The sequence below is a fragment of the Mytilus californianus genome, unplaced genomic scaffold (genome assembly GCF_021869535.1).
Source record: "Mytilus californianus isolate M0D057914Y unplaced genomic scaffold, xbMytCali1.0.p SCAF_6, whole genome shotgun sequence".
Classification (NCBI taxonomy): Eukaryota; Metazoa; Mollusca; class Bivalvia; order Mytilida; family Mytilidae; genus Mytilus; species Mytilus californianus.
The window spans coordinates 75,941,624-75,958,965 of NW_026262712.1; the positions used below are offsets into that span (position 1 = coordinate 75,941,624).

Below are 17,342 nucleotides of genomic sequence, written 5' to 3' on the forward strand. Positions count from 1 at the left end.
GGTTATAAAGGAAACACATAAGTTCTACGTTCGCTATCATAAATTGGTTCATCACTATATACATGTACTGCAGTGATTCCCAATTTACCAGTGTCATATGCAGCAATGGTTTTGGCTGAAATGATAATACTGCTGGATACAACAGCCTGTATTTCAATAATTGTGAACATAAATCAATCCGTTGGTTATTCCGTTTCAGTTGTTTTACGTTTATCGTTTTAAAGCCTTGTATAGCTTACTTTATGGTAAGATTTTGCTCCTTGTTGAAGACTGTTCCAGATCTATAGCTGCTAATATCTACGCATGTTTGTCTATGGTGGATAGTTGTCTCATTGCCAATCAGACCGCGTTTTCTTATTGTTTTATTACGTTAAAAGAGATGTATTCAGATAGTTACAATATTTATAACTTTGATACTTTTTGATTTTATCCTGCAATTTAACTTTGATACTCAGACGTATATTTATTTTATTTCCAATCGTTGAATTTGTCTTTAAAAGAAATCACCACGACCTATACGCGGACCAGACCACGACGAAGAACCGAAATTGAACTGCGACGTAAACAGTAATTTGAATATCACCTTTCGCTCACAACTGAAGCAGGATATCAGGAGATTATACGCGTGTACTGAAGTTTTTTTTTACTTCATGTTATCTATTAACGTGTATTTTTTTAAGTTAAAACGTCGATTGTAGGATAAATTTGTTTTTCTTCTTCCTTTTTTAGTAAAGAAAATTTATGTTAGAATTGATATTTATATTGATTTACAGAAAGGGTTCGAAATTTCAAAATTAATTTCTTTAATTAAAATTCACTCATTTCTCTTGTATAAATTTAATAAATCCATGGTATCAAATGTATGAGATGAGAGATGTTTATTATAAAAAGTAAAATAACAAAAATTCGAACTCGAGGAAAATTCAAAACGGGAAGTCCCTAATCAAATAACAAAATCCATCATACGAATAGATAACAACTTTAAACTATATTAAAACTGTATGCTTCACATGCTTTCCGTGAAAGGAAAATGCATCATTACAGAAAGAAACAGAAAGTAAATATCCTTTCACACGCCGTGAAAGTGCAATCATATGATATATAAATGTAATTACTAACCAGAACATATTCAGAATAAATGTTAAATCAAGACAAACTGGACTTACACAAAGTGTTAACTACAACTTCCGGATTAGACATAGATAGTGATTTGCCATATTAAAGCAAATCAAAATAATATTAAGACGTTATTCTGTCGTGATGGAATATTTTTGGGTTATAAAGTGGCTGTTCATTTTATCTATATAGTATAAAACTGTGAGAATATCAGATGTCAAGTAATCTGAATCATATAGGTTTCAATTCTGTAAATATAGACCATGCTAATTCAATAGGAACTCCCTTTGCGGCTAATTCTCTGCCACTTTTACTATGAAGTTTCGTGAGAAAATATATCCCAGGACAGAAATTTGATATGCACTACTATTTTATTCAAAGGTCAAAAAATAGGGCTGTGCGACATATTTTCAACATTTATATGCCATGAACTTCTAAGAGTTTAAACTTGTACTAAAATACTACACTCCCCATACCTCCACTGTTGGACGACCTCATAAGAATTAAATTTTAGGCGCTACCATGTTTTTCTATACTGGTAATATTCCAGTTATGTCTCAATGAGATGAAACACAGATATCATATCTGGGAACCAGTACGTTAACAAATTAACATATCTATAAATATTATATATCTCCCCAAAAAGAGGCGTGGCTTGTGATACAGCTGTATTTACAAATTGCAACCTTTACGTATAATGTTCCAAAATGTTCTGTAAAGAAGAAGAAGGGATGTCTAACTTTCCAGTTGAATGATTGGTAGTGCTAAAATTGTAACGCGTGCAATGTTATTATAAAATAGAAAAGTCATTAAATATTATGTTCAATAAATCGACCAATGTATTTTTAAAAATATATAGTAAATTTCATCTCCTGTTATTAAATCTGGTTGAAAGCAACAAAATTTTAGATGCACGTCTTCAAACACTTATATGATTTTTTTAAGAAATTATTTTTATACCGAGTTGTTTTTTACCATATCAGCTAAGTAGTATTTCTACTAATTGACAACCTATTACGGGTTTTTGTTATGGAAGAAGATAATTGAAACACAGCTTGAAATCTTCTAAAAACGATTGAAAAATCTACGGGAGATTATTTAGAACCTTCAAAAAATATGATTTGGATTCGTGATCACGAATTTTAATAATCGTTACCAATAATTAAGATCACTTTCACAAATGATTTAATTCGTTTTTACGGATTATATCCATAAAAAACGAATCATGGGAATCAGATTTCTTTCATTCGTGATCATGAAGTATATTTGTCATCTGAGATTGATTTAACTCGTGATGACGGATCAAAAGGATATCCTTAGACTATAAATTAATCGTAATAACGATTTGTATAATTCGTTGCAACGAATTATGATTTGTAATCACGGATTTAATTCGTGATAACAATAGTGTGGAATTAGTTTTAACAGATTTTTGTAATTTGCGATTAAGGATTAAATTCGTCCGTTGTTATTCATTTACGGACTATTCATAAAATATGGAAAAGTTAGTAAAAGGACCGACTCGAATAATGTATGGAGTTTTGTCTTGATCCCGAACAAAATTATATTGACAAAGAGAAATACGATAACAACACAATGTATAGATTATCTAAATATAATAGCCAAATTTTCATTTAATTCAAACACAATTTGATGTAATGCTACAGCCATATCTATAAAAAAAAAATAGAAGATGTTGTATAATTGCCAATGAGACACCATTCCACCAGAGACCAAATGACATAGAAGTGAACAACTATAGGTCAACATATGTCCTTTAACAACAAGTAAACCTATACCGCATAGTAAGCTATAAAAGGCCTCGAAATGACAAATGTAAAACAATTCGAACGAGAAAAGTGACGACCTGATGTATGTACGAAACAATGAACGAAAAACAAATATGATATACAGCAACAAACAACAACCGCTTAATTACAAACTCCTGAATTGGGACCGGCACATACAAAATGGCGTGCTTAAAAATATTTGCCTGAACCGAACCTCCTAACTTGGCACAGTGGTGTTACAGTACAACATACATGCATGGACAAACTTATAAAATTGTTAGGGCTTTTATAGCTGACTATGTGGTAATGGCCGTACGATGACCTATATGTGTTAATGCGTGTCTAAGACTGAAATATCAATCAGTTCACATCCAACATCCACCTGATTTAGATTAAAAAGACGTCATTAACAGTCACATAAAAACATGACCTTGTGCAATGAAAAATCCCAGGTATCGGCAGATTTTAGAACCGTGAATGTGTCTTTTAGAATAAGTTTATTTAAGAGAACAACACAATAAGTTAACCCGGATATTGTCTAAATTTCCAGATTCGGCAAACAAACATCTCCGTAAAAACTATGATGTGCTTTCCCGTTTGAAAAAGGTTCTTTACAAACAGTCAAGCTTCCAAACTACTTTATAGCTCCTTTGATAAATTCTCCAAAACAGTTATCGAAAAAATTGCTAATAACATATAAAATATAAGACAATTTTAATAGAAAAAAGTTTTTATTACAATGCTGCCTCAAAAACATTCTTTTTGTTCTAATATCAGATGTAAATGTTAAATGCTATAAATATGTTGGCCTGCAAATTGTTAAAGTCTTTCCTTTTGTTGCTTTTTCTACATCGCATATTATAGCAAACTTATTCAGTCAACATTACAATATGTACTAGTAAATATTCAAACAACACCAATTGACGCTTATTACCACTCCACTATTTTGATTCCTCAGACTATGTGCATTTCTCGAATACTTGGGTCATCATTTCTCCACTTTCCAGATCTTCCAAAACCTTTAATGGCAATCAGCTAATTATATATCATTATATTTCCATCACATATTCGTAAAGCATAAATTGTATCTAAATCTAAAATCAAAACTGATCCTGCAATTAAAATTCTTTCTTTTTCTTTTTGCTCTAACAAAGAAGTAAAGAAATAGAAGATTTGAAATTTAAAGGACTATACCAAATCAACACAAAAGAGAGCAATTGAATTTGATAAATTTCACATTTTTATAAAAGAACATTTTCCACTTAATCTAAAGTTACAGAGAAACCTTTATAACTCCTACCTGGACTTTTTATTAGTTTGTATATTAATTGCAGGAAACCGATACACAGTTTTTCATTTGATGAAAAACCAATGTATAATGTATAACTGAAACTTGACTAATTGTCTGAAAATAATGTTTACAGATGCAGAAGATCAAAATAGAGGTATTATTTGTGTTACGTTAGCAACTTCAAAATCATGATTTTTACCATCAATTTTACTGGGTTATCAATTTGTTCAGTCCAGTTTTTAACATTGGCAATACTGAACTCATCATAGATACCACGATTAAAAATAAATCCACTAATATCTTAAATATTTTTGTCAAGAATGAATGTCGTTCACCAGTTGACTTAGATTTACCATATCATATTCTTTTATTGAATACTCACTGCTGTCATTTTATTTCCTTCAATTGTTCGTACGAGTTTCACATCTTTCCATCCAGTTGCTTGTTCCCATTTTTCCATTACAGTCATTTTGGTATCCGAGTCAAATTTGATAATAAGCTAAACCACAAGAAACAACTTACAATTTAGTTTACAAAGTTACACATTTAGAATTTTGAAAGGTAGACTTTCTATATAAAAAAAAAAACTACTTATTACTTTTTTTAATCTCATCACGTTTTTATTTTCGCTCAATATTCAAAGAAAACTTAAGTTTTTATTTCAGTTCTCTGCACCAATCAAACATATGGTTTTCTTTGTTGTTAACTAAAAGTTATTTGTCGAGTCACAGAAAAGGTACAAGTGTGTTTAAAAAATTATCATGATATACATTTTTATACAACTTCTCATGAATAAGACTGCATACAATTTGATTTGAATCCAGGTTTGGGATGTACAAGTACCCGGCCACGTCCATTCTGTGTTTTAGATGTATTTCTATTTGTATCCATCTGATTAGTTAAGCCTTTTTCAGCTGATTTTTATCGTTCTTTCTTATGTTGTACTGTGACACCACTGTCTCATGTTAGGCGGAGTTTCGGAATCCCACTAACATGTTTAACCCCGCCACATTCTGTATGTATGTGCCCGACCCAAGTCAGTAGCATGTAATTCAGTGATTGTCGTTTGATGCTGTGTTACATATTTGTTTTACGTTCATTTTGATTTACATTAATTAGGCTGTTAGTTTTTGTCTTTTAAATTGTTTTACATATGTGATTTCGGGGCCTTTTAAAGCTGTCTATAGCTATATGGTATTGGCTTTGCTCATTGTTAAATGCAATACGGTGCTGTAAATTTCTGTGTCAATTGGTCTCTTGTGTAGTGTTGTCTCATTGAAAATCATACCACAACTTCTGTATTATAATTAATCCACGATTTTCTAAATCAGAAATGCCTTTTGCGTGACAGGAATATGGCACTTATTATCCATTCGTTTGATGTGTTTGAGCGTTTGATTTTGTCATTTGATTAGGGACTTTCTGTTTTAAATTTTCATCGGAGTTCGGTATTTTTTTTTTTATCTTTTTTTACTTTTTACAGATAATGTGAGAAGTTCAATTGTCAAGTTATTGTCATTTTTTAGCGAGATTTAATCAAAATCTATTATGCATGTAAAAATAGCAAAGGTTTAACGGTTTCGCCAAAATCAGAAATTATACATGTATTACGACACTTACGTGATTCTAGTAAATAATCTTACTTTTAAAGTTTGCATTAGTTAGAAAGAAAAAGATTTAATGCAATATCGATTTATTGATCAATATCTGTTGAACTTTCAATTGGAATTATAAGCATAATCATAATAGTAAAATTTAAATGAGAAAACATTAGACTAGAACCAAATTAAATCTGAATTCCTGACATATCAAATGCAGATTTGTTTTACTACGTGTCGGCAAAGTGTGTTGCATGTTACCTCCATGATGCACACATGACATAAAACTAGTAGATTCTTGTTTCACGTCGTCTGAAATCCATTGTGAGGCTCCCACGCTTGTAGAATCGACAAACAAATGTCCTTGCTTAACTGAAGATGGACTATCTTACAGATATAGACATCTTTTCCACTTTTACTTTACTAAGCTTGAATAGAAAAGTAATATATCAATAGCATGTACTTCAATTAATACTACCTTGAGACATTTTCCAGATGGGCCTTTTGTTACCAATTCTTTCCCTTCTTTTTCGTAAGTATTTGTTGATTTGGGTGTGTTGTTCGATTCATTCGACACTGACCACCTATCTCCATCTTTGGTGAATTCAAAAGTCCAGGTGGATGCTTTGGCCATGTTAATCATTTCATCTGAATAACCTAAAAGTTTTATACATATTTCATATCATAAATATAATAAATGAAATTGAATACAACTGTTTGGAATTTTTAAAAAATGAAATTACCCACCAGTTCTAAGTTCCCCATCACAAAGGGTGTTTATATTTATATACTACAGTGTCTAAGATTCATGAATAACTACCGAAACTTTATCTCGCTCGTAAATCCATCGTTGATAATCGCTTATTTGATAATATTTGCTTGTTTTGTTTTGTCCCTTGTTGTGCACCGTATTGATAGATGCAACTTCAAAATCGTCGCACTAGAAGTGAAGATAATACGTCAATTGACACACCTTCTGTTCTGTGTTCATTTTACTTCGATTATGTTCACACTTACATGTATTTACCTGTACTGGCCGTGTACCTGCACTAATGAATTATATTTACTGAATATGAAATATATTATTTCAAAAAAAGTTTAAAGTACTGGACTAGAATGTTTATCCTGGTAGCATTATCGAAATTGAAATAACAAAAATATCTAAACCTCTCACTTGTATGACAGTCGCATAAAATCCCATTATATTGACAGAAATGTGTAAACAAAACAAAAAGACATAAGAGGTAAAAATGTCAAAAAAGGGGTTCAGCAGTCAACATTGTTATAATCTTAGTCACTATAAAAACAAACAAATAAATCAACAAAGAAAGACAAAACGGAATATAGACAAAGCACATTAGCAAAAACGAAAGACAGGAATACAACATTTACCGTACCACAATAACACAATGACGGGGAAACAGTACCAAGCGACGTCAAATGGATATTACCAACAATTTAATAAACAGTAACAGTAATAATTTACAAATGAACGAACACAATAACACGCATACAAGATGATAAACAACGTCAGTATCTAGAATCTATACTCCAAGACAATCGTGTATTATTTGTGAAGTTATTACGAAATATTTACCAACAAGGACTTAGTGTTTTCCAATGAACTTATGTAGAAGAAGGGCGAGACGTTCTTTTACATTACCTCGGTTCATCAACTTTCTGCTCAGACACTGGTGACTTTTTTGCAAAGTCTGAGAAGCAGACACAGTGGTTTTGTGCCAACCGCTACATTTCAGTGCCGGGATTGTTGGATTGACATTACTATTACGCGAATTAAAATGAATTTTGATTTAATGATACGCTAAAATTACAATCTGATGAGCTAGATTTAAATGTCAAAGAAGAATAAATTAAGATTCTATACCACTTCAAATTATTAAACCTTTAAAAACGAGGTTAAGCAAATCTAGTGTATTAAAAGATCACTCTAACACGTTAAGGAATGTTTTATTAAGATATGTTTTGCTCAACAAAAATGGCGAAGAAAAGATGTAGAATATTAATGCAAGACATATAACACCAATTCCGGAAACGAAAAGCGTTAACATTTTCAGCGCTTCTGTGTTGAGAAAGGGAAGTATGACCCGACAGAACACGCGGTATCGAGTTTAGGAAAACACCCATACGGATTTGACAAAGACAAAATGAACTAATAAACAGCCCTTATATTGCGGCTGAAATTAAATTTGTCAAAATATCCAGAATATAAGTAAAACATGAAACCAAAATCTCTGTATGGATTTGAAATTCTTGGTACATTAAAAAATTAAAAGAGATAATGCCATTGCAAGGATTTAGAAATAATATGCAAATTAATGTCTAATTAAATGACATAATTTCCATTTTCAATAAAGGCATGTACAGAATTAATATATATCAAACCTTGACTTACCTAAAGCTTTTCCTATACCTTCCATATTGGACATAGATACTGATTTCCATTTTCCTAAAAACTGAGCCATATTTAAGAAAATACAAAAAGCTATTCGTATGTTAACCTTTTGTGGTCTTTGAATATGTGTGGGTAAGATAGTGTTTACTCTTTATTTATATAGCATACCTCTGTTGGGATTTTAGGTTAGCAGGTCATCATTTTTTTAAGTTGAACGTTCTAGTTCCTGAAGAAAAAAAAAACAAAGTCCTTTAAATGTCCAATCAAAGATGGGTATTACAACCATGGGCCAATGTAATGATAGATTGTGCTAAAACGGTAAGTCATTCAATATTATTGCGAAATAGAAAAGTCAATAAATTGTTTTTTTCAAGTAATCATTTTAAGTAGAATTTTCTAAAATATATTCTGAAAGAAAGTATAATATCCTTTATATGTCTGACTTGAAGATTGATTGGACTAATACTGTAATACATTCATATTTTATTATTATGAAATTAATTCCAGGTCATAATTAAAGTCGAACGTTTATTTAATAGACATAGGAAGATGTGGTATGAGTGCTAATGAGACAACTCTCCATCCAAGTTACAATTTATAAAAGTAAACCATTATAGGTCAAGGTACTGCCTTCAACACGGAGCATTGGCTCACACCGAACAGCAAGCTATAAAGGGCCCCAAAAAATTACTAGTGTAAAACCATTCAAACGGAAAAACCAACGGTCTAATCTATATAAAAACGAGAAACGAGAAACACGTATGAACTACATAAACAGACGACAACTACTGTAATCAGATTCCTGACTTAGGACAGGTGCAAACATTTGAATAGAACGTTTATCTATATACAAATGTATCTATTTATTATTAACAATGTTTATATAGCACATTTTCTAATTATCTGGTAATATTGTAATTTAAATGTGCATTAATTTGCACCTGTCCTAAGTCAGAAACCTGATGTTCAGTGGTTGTAGATTGTTGATGTGGTTCATAAGTGTTTTTCGTTTTTTCATTTTTATATAGATTAGACCTTAGGTTTTCCTGTTTGATTGGTTTTACACTAGTCCTTTTGGGGCCCTTTATAGCTTGCTGTTCCGTGTAAGCCACGGCTCCGTGATAAAGGCCGTACTTTGACATAAAATGGTTTACAAATTGTGACATGGATGGAGAGTTGTCTCATTGGCACTCATACCATATCTTCTTAAATTTATGTAGCACAACTGTGCTTATTAGTGTTTCCCTCGGTTTTAGTTTGTAACCCTGATTTGTTTTCTCTCTATAGATTTATGATTTTTAAACACCGGTATACTTCTGTGTCGTTTATTTATTGCAATAAACTTCTTTCTCTTTTTTTTATTTTAATCAAAATTACTCTAAACAGAAAAACAATCAATTCTGAAAAAGAGGTGTTAAATATTTGAGTGATGTCAAACGCGCGATTCTACGTCAAAGTTAATGTTAATCTAACTATGTGTCTGTAAGGGTAAGGATTCGGTCCCAGTACTTAAAATCTTTCAATTCTTTATTAACGGATTTTACATATATAACTAAAATCGTATGATGAAAAAGCAAAATATGGTTGTTAAATTTGATGTTTGCCTTTGTGTGCTTCTTTGTTACATTCGTTTGTTTTTATAGTGATTAGGATGATAACACACTGTTTACTGCTGTACCCCTATTTTTGACATTTTTACCTATTGTGTCTGTTTGTTTTGTTCACGAATCGTTGTCAATATAATGTAATTTGATGCGACTGTCATACGAGTAAGAGGACTAGCTAGCTATAAAACCAGGTTCAATCCACCATTTTCTACATAAGAAAATGCTTGTACCAAGTCAAGAATATGACAGTTGTTATCCATTCGTTTGATGTGTTTGAACTTTTGATTTTGGCATTTGATTAGGGACTTTCCGGTTTGAATTCTCCTCGGAGTTCAGTATTTTTGTGATTTTACTTTTTAGACCATCACTACAGTTAGAATGAATACGTATAAAACGGAAACAGAATACGTTTAGTGATACGTGTTATTACAAATTTGATTGTTTAGGACATAATACAGTATAGTGGTACATGTTATCGCAAAAATGTTGATGTATTACTTGACTCATGACTGTTTTATTAAATAACGTTGCAAATAATGATTCATATAAAATAAATGGTCGTTTAACCGCTAACACGTTTGAATGACGTGCTGGACATAATTGCACTACCACAACACGAAATATAAAGGATAAAAAGATACCACATTTGACATTAAAAATCCCGAGATGAAGGGAAACGGACAACGTCGTGACCAAAAAGAGAAAGACGAAAGACGACGAGGGAAAAGTAAATTGTTATGTAAATGATGTATTCGATATGAGACAAACGGTTAATTAGGAAAATTCTAGAAGGGATAATACCACCAAATCATAGTACGTCAGATCCGGTTTCTTACGAAATAGGGTAAAACAATCACATTCCTTTGAATTTGACGGTTGTAGATAATCAACCCTGAATTTCATTGCAGAAAACGTTGCTGAGTCATCAATATAAATTTTAGGTACTGCAAAGCACCATTCTTTTTTTTATTTTCTGTTTCTATTAACTATTTTGGTAACCTGAGATTGCATGGTTACTAAAGATTGTAAACAGGAACAAAGGAGTGAACATTTGATTGGTTAACTTCCAGTGATGGTCATTATCTTAATTGCAATGAAATGTTATGTGAAATTTTGTCTGTAGTACTGCACATAACAAACCTTTACTCATGCAAAGTATTTTTTTATTTGTAAGAAAGATAAATTCTGCACACTTTTTTAAAAGTGCCAATATAAAAATTAGGGAAAACCTAAAGTGTTTACTTCTAATAAACATAGATCGTCAAGAAATTGTTACGTTAATTATGGTGATAGTGATGACAAATACATGTGTAGTTCTGAAAAATGATTAATTCTGTTTAATTTTGAACTTATTTGTGAGATATTCGGCTGATACGGAACACGATTTATAGTTTTTTTTTGTTACAGACTATTGATTGAAAAAAGATATCATGAAGGTGGATTCTTTCTCCGGAAAGAGTGCATGCTGTTAAAAATGGAAACTAGGATCCCTATCACTGAATGGGACGACTAAATTTTGTAATTCAGTTTTTTTTTTGGGGGGCATTTTAATAAAATTTTGTACAACGTAACCAGTGACTAGAATATAACAAAGTTTTAACAGCTATCATTTAAAAGAAGGATGTTTGCTTAAAAGTCTCGTATTTGTACGTAATTAAGCAGCCGACTCTTAACTGTCATTCCTTTCAAGTTCAAATGATTCCATGGTCACTGAATACTTAGAATTACATCTAGGAAAATGTTGTTTCAAATGCGGCAACATCAACGTACTAGATTGACGTATTAGTCTCTACTGCTTATTTCAATTATAGATTATCTGTAACTGTTACAATGTTTCATTTTTCAGCATCTTGTGAATTCTTGGGTCATTGACACTCCACTTTCAAGTTCTTGAATTGTCTACAAAATACGTTGAACATAACTATATTATAGAATACAATTCTAAAGGGTTCAATATTTGTTGAACATTCTTTATTTAGATAAAATTCTGTACGGGTTTTTAATATGATTAATTCAAGACTGGTTTTTGATAATATTCATTCTATACGAATTTTTTTATATGATTCAAAAATATTAATCTATCTTTATTGAAGTTTTCAACAATAAAAGTAGCTGCTTTTGTGTATGCCTTGGAAATCTCTCTGCTGACAAACAAATTCCGAATCGTAGAGTCTTTCAAAAAGTAAAATCACAAAAATACTGAACTCCGAGGAAAATTCAAACCGGAAAGTCCCTAATCGAATGCCAAAATCAAAAGCTCAAACACATCAAACGAATGGATAACAACTGTCATATTCCTGACTTGGTACAAGCATTTTCTTATGTAGAAAATGGTGGATTGAACCTGGTTTTATAGCTAGCTAAACCTCTTACTTGTATGACAGTCGCATCAAATTCCATTATGTTGATATCGATGCGTGTCCCAAGCGTGTCCATTTATCCAACCTGTGATTTTTTTAAACTATATTGCCTTCAGTTCGCTAAAAAGTCGAAGTCTTCAAATTCTCGTCTTTTTTTAACTCTACGCACAGGGGGTTGTGGTTTATTCCTCGAATAGTTATAATGGACGAAATGGAAACTCTATCTGTATTCATCGGTAAGAACAAACATTAAGGTACATGTAGTTAAGATAATTTGTCCAGTAAGCAGTAGATAGATATAGGAAGATGTGGTATGAGTGCCAATGAGACAACTCTCCATCCAAGTTACAATTTATAAAAGTAAACCATTATAGGTCAAGGTACGGCCTTCAACACAGAGCATTGGCTCACACCGAACAGCAAGCTATAAAGGGCCCCAAAAGATTACTAGTGTGAAACCATTCAAACGGAAAAAACCAACGGTCTAATCTATATAAAAACGAGAAACGAGAAACACATATGAACTACATAAACAGACGACAACCACTGTAATCAGATTCCTGACTTAGGACAGGTGCAAACATTTGCAGCGGGATTAAACGTTTTAATGGTACCAAACCTTCTAGACTTGTTTCATTTGATGCCTATAACATGATAGACATATCCACATATTGAATTTTAATTTACCAACGACTTTGAAAAAAGCCAAAAACATAAGTATCTATCCTTTCCCTTTCCGTTAAATACTAGTATTATGTTCATATAATGGAAGTTGATTCAGTTTGTTTGTTACATCTGCAGTGTCCAAGTGTGGTCACTCTTATGCAATTATGAAATTCTGTTGACATCTGTGAATCATATTTATTTCAACTATATTTATTTCATAATAACAGTTTTTAATGGATGCATTTATAGACACTATAACTCTTCTGTACTATCTACATGAAAAAAATGTACAATTCCAGACTAGTAATAGTAGTTGAAGATTCAACTAGTTCATCTAATTTAGTGTAAGGAGTATATATATTTGAATTTTAACATTTTCTGTAATGGTATTCAAATAAAACTGAGTACATGGAAACAGAGAGGTGTTGTGGTAAATGCATGGAAATAAAGGCAACAGTAGTATACCAATGATCAAACATAGGGATTTTGTATATTAATTTATTCTTCAAAACTCTTTCACGCATTTGACTTAACTAAAGGGTAAGGGAACCGAGATTTCATTCTCACTCTGTGTGTCAAGTACAATGAAACTTTTAGCCGGAAAATAACATTCCCACCTCACAATATTTAGACCGCACTTATCATTGGCTTGAAATGAATTACTTGCTACCTATCAATCATGCTAGTTCATTGATTAATGGCAGTACAATTAACGAAAAACAGCAACCAACTAAAACCACTGAAGTTGAACTGCTTGTAAATACTTACAGCTATCATCTTGTCACCCTTTATTTCTCGGACTGCTTTCAGACTTTTCCAACCACTTTCGCCTTCAGTCTGTTCCATTACTGTCATTTTAGTATCAGAATCAAACGTAGCTGTTAACTGAAATATCAAATAATGTTTGGGTTCCAGAATGGAGAAATTTAAGCAAATGTGCTAAATATTTTTGAAAATACTCGCTCTTAAAATCACTAGGTCTAAATGTTATATGAACTGTCTACAGTTGGTTGGTAATAATGTGAAAAATTGAGCAATGGTATGATTGCAAATAAGATAAATTTCTATGAACAAAACTGATATAAGTGATAAAATTGAGAATGGAAATGGGGAATGTGTCAAAGAGACAACAACCCGACCACAGAACAGACAACAGCAGAAGGCCACCAACAGGTCTTCAATGCAGCGAGAAATTCCCGCACCCGGAGGCGTCCTTCAGCTGGCCCCTAAACAAATATATATACTAGTTCAGTGATAATGAACGCCATACTAAACTCCAAATTGTACACAAGCATGTCATTAAATAAATTGAAACAAATTGTGACAACTATTCCTAGTATTTCCCAAGCTAAATGGATTTGCCATATTTTATTTGTTACAACCTTTTGTTAGTTTGGTCTTACATGTTCTTCGCAATTCATTTGGTTTTCTAATTTTTTCTAAATACTGAGACCTATATATGCGTACATGAAATAGGTGCTGTTGAAAAGAAGTCATAGGCTTAATATATTGATGGGTTTTTCACAACAGTGTGGACCGATACCACTGCTGGAGGACGTCATATCCATAGGGTTTATACCAGTCAAGTAGATGACTCTACTACTCATATTGTGCTGACATGATATATCATCCTCCAGTCATTTTTTTTTAATTATACAAATAGAAAAAACAAAGAATATTGGGTAACCACCCATGACACAAAATCTCTACATGCACAGCAAAACACACACGAAAGGCAAACATTAAAATTATCTAAAACAGATTTTGTTTGTACCTCGTTGCCCTTAGTCATTGTATCTTAATAGATATTTGTAATGTTCAAAAGTTCAGTTCACAAACCATTTTCACGCTTCAGCAGCAAAGCTAGAACATCAATCAATATAAGCTTGAACAATGAACAAATAGTTCTTCTTGAAAAAAAAACCAAGCCTTTACTAATATTTGTCTTCGTTTAGATTGCAGATCCGTATGATAACTAAGTTTTATGAGGCAATCAGATGACACTTGCATTCGAAACGATATCAATAGATTTTCATAACAACTACAAAAAATATCAATAAAAGAGATACACAAACAGCAAAGTCAAAACCCCTAAATACAGGCAATACTAATAATTTTTCTATTTTTTCTTATTAAATACACAATTACTTGAATGTATTTGTACCTTCAGACCTTTTCCGAACATATTTGTTGTAACTAGTTCCTTCCCTTCTTGGTAACTGTACGTCCTTTTTGGTGAAACAGAAGACTCATTCTCAACCGACCACGTGTCTCCATCTTTACTGAACGTAGCGGTCCAGGTGGAGTCTCTAAACTTTTCAAGTATTTCAGCAGGAAGGCCTAATTTTAATTTAAAAAAACAGGTACAATATGTGATTGAAGATTTTACTTTCCATACTATTAATACTTTGATAGTTACGCCCGAGTCTCCGTACGATCTATACATCTCAAAAATGCATAGATTCTGAGGAGTTTGTGTCAACTCCATAAACGTCCTTTGTGCACCAAACTTACTATTCTTTTAATCCTCATAAAACGGTTACACGTTATTTAATCTATCATAATTACAGAGTTTTTTTGCAAATTGTTCGATCGTTATCAGATTGTTGCTTCATACTGGATCGCAGACTAGTTGTGTCTTTTCGGGATTATCACTAAGGATATGAGCTCATATGTCTTGCCTGTTATTGTTATCTCGTTATGAATCCATATACATTTATACCCTTTGAATCCCGAAAAACAACTTTATGATATTGGACTGTTCTGATTTTTCCATTAATTACCATTGTGATCTTTAATTTCGTTCACATGGAATATTGGCTCATATAACCTTTCAATGCAAGACAACCAATATATTCGTATGATGACCGTCATATTTCAATTCAGTTTAATGTATTTCAGTAAGTGCTTCACTTGCTGATTATTTTCCGTACAAATTGGTCTCAAAACTGACCATTGAACAATTTGGAAGGTTTGGGGGATGAACAATAGATTTCTATCTGTTTTGGGGGTTTCGTCTTTGCTGTTTGTGTATCTCTTTATTGATAGTTTTGGTGGTTGTTATTTGTATTGCCAATCTTTATGGGTTTCGTCTTTGCTGTTGATAGTTTTTTGGTGGTTTTTATTAGTATTGCCAATATTTAGGGATTTTGTCTTTGCTATTGATAGTTTTGGTAGTTTTTATTAGTATTGCCAATATTTAGGGGTTTTGACTTTGCTGTTCGTGTATCTCTTTTATTGATATTTTTTTGTGGTTGTTAAAAAAATCTGTAGGGGTTTTGTCTTTGCTGTTTGAGTACCTCTGTTATTGGTAGTTTTGGTGTTGTTACTAGTATTGCCAATCTTTAGGGATTTTGTCTTTACTGTTTGCGTATCTCTTTTATTGATAGTTTTGGTGGTTGTTATTAGTATTGCCAATCTTTAGGGGTTTTGTCTTTGCTGTGTTATAAGAATTGCCTATCTTTATAGGGTTTAGTCTTTGCTGTTTGTGTATCTCTTTTATTGATATATTTGGTGGTTGTTATTAGTATTGCAAATCTGTAGAGGTTTTGTTTTTGCTGGTTGTGTATCTCGTTTATTGATCACACTGCAAGTGATTTTTCTGGCTATCTGTTATTCATCAATGTATATTGAACTGATGAAGACGGTATTTTATTTTAAAGTTAGGAAACGTAAAATTGAGTAAATGTTTGAAAATTTTTGTAAGCTTAAGGGATAGCGATCTTATTAAGTTAAAGCTTGAGCCTTCCAATCTCATTTGCATTAATTGGTATAAGCACATTTTATAAATATGTTTTTGCAGCCGTTGCTTAATTGGTGGAGTTTGCAGTTGTAGAGTAATGGATAGAGGATTATATGGTTTCAGTTATGTTAAGTTCTGTATAATAATATAATTATACTTTATTCCGTTAGAAAATGCAGCTCATAGTATGAAACAGATACACAATTTATACAGTTTACATATACATATACAGCATTAATGTCATAAACAATTTCTAACAAATTTCTAAGAGGTACTTTATCTTGCAATTTACTGTAACAGTTTGTTATTCAACCCATATTGACTAACATCTTATTTTGTGATATAAAACATGAGAATTCTGGTGATATAGTAAAAGTGAAGAACATGTTGATAAACAAAATTAACAAATAAACCAGCCATCCGTTATATCCTTTGAATTTAAATAAATAACTTACCCATAGCTTTACCAAATGCCTCAAAATTTGACATTGAACCTTTGCCAGCCTGCCATTTTCCTATGAATTGAGCCATTTTGTTTAAGTTGAATTTTTGTATATAATATCAATGTTGACCGTTCAAAGTGTAGCACTATGTGTGGTTTGCAGGCTAGATAAAGGTAAATACGACTTAACTAATCGTACCTGATACTTATAATCTCCTATGCAACTCAAATATGTACATGCACAAAGGTCAACATTGTTTTTCTATTTTTCATTTAACTGTATATTACAATCAATTATTCGTTATAATTAAGTAATG

General features: G+C 31.9%; 1 protein-coding gene across 1 annotated transcript; it reads right to left on the reverse strand.

Moving 5' to 3' along the window:
• Nucleotides 1–11,081: 11,081 nt before the first annotated feature.
• LOC127704821 (fatty acid-binding protein 2, liver-like) lies at nt 11,082–17,130 on the reverse strand. The gene is made up of 4 exons (XM_052209047.1): nt 17,039–17,130; nt 15,006–15,181; nt 13,610–13,726; nt 11,082–11,714 (listed from the first exon to the last, which is right to left on the reverse strand). Exons 1-4 carry the CDS (start codon nt 17,112–17,114, stop codon nt 11,658–11,660), a joined length of 426 nt encoding a protein of 141 aa, XP_052065007.1. The 5' UTR covers nt 17,115–17,130; the 3' UTR covers nt 11,082–11,657.
• Between the last annotated feature and the right edge of the window lie 212 nt (nt 17,131–17,342).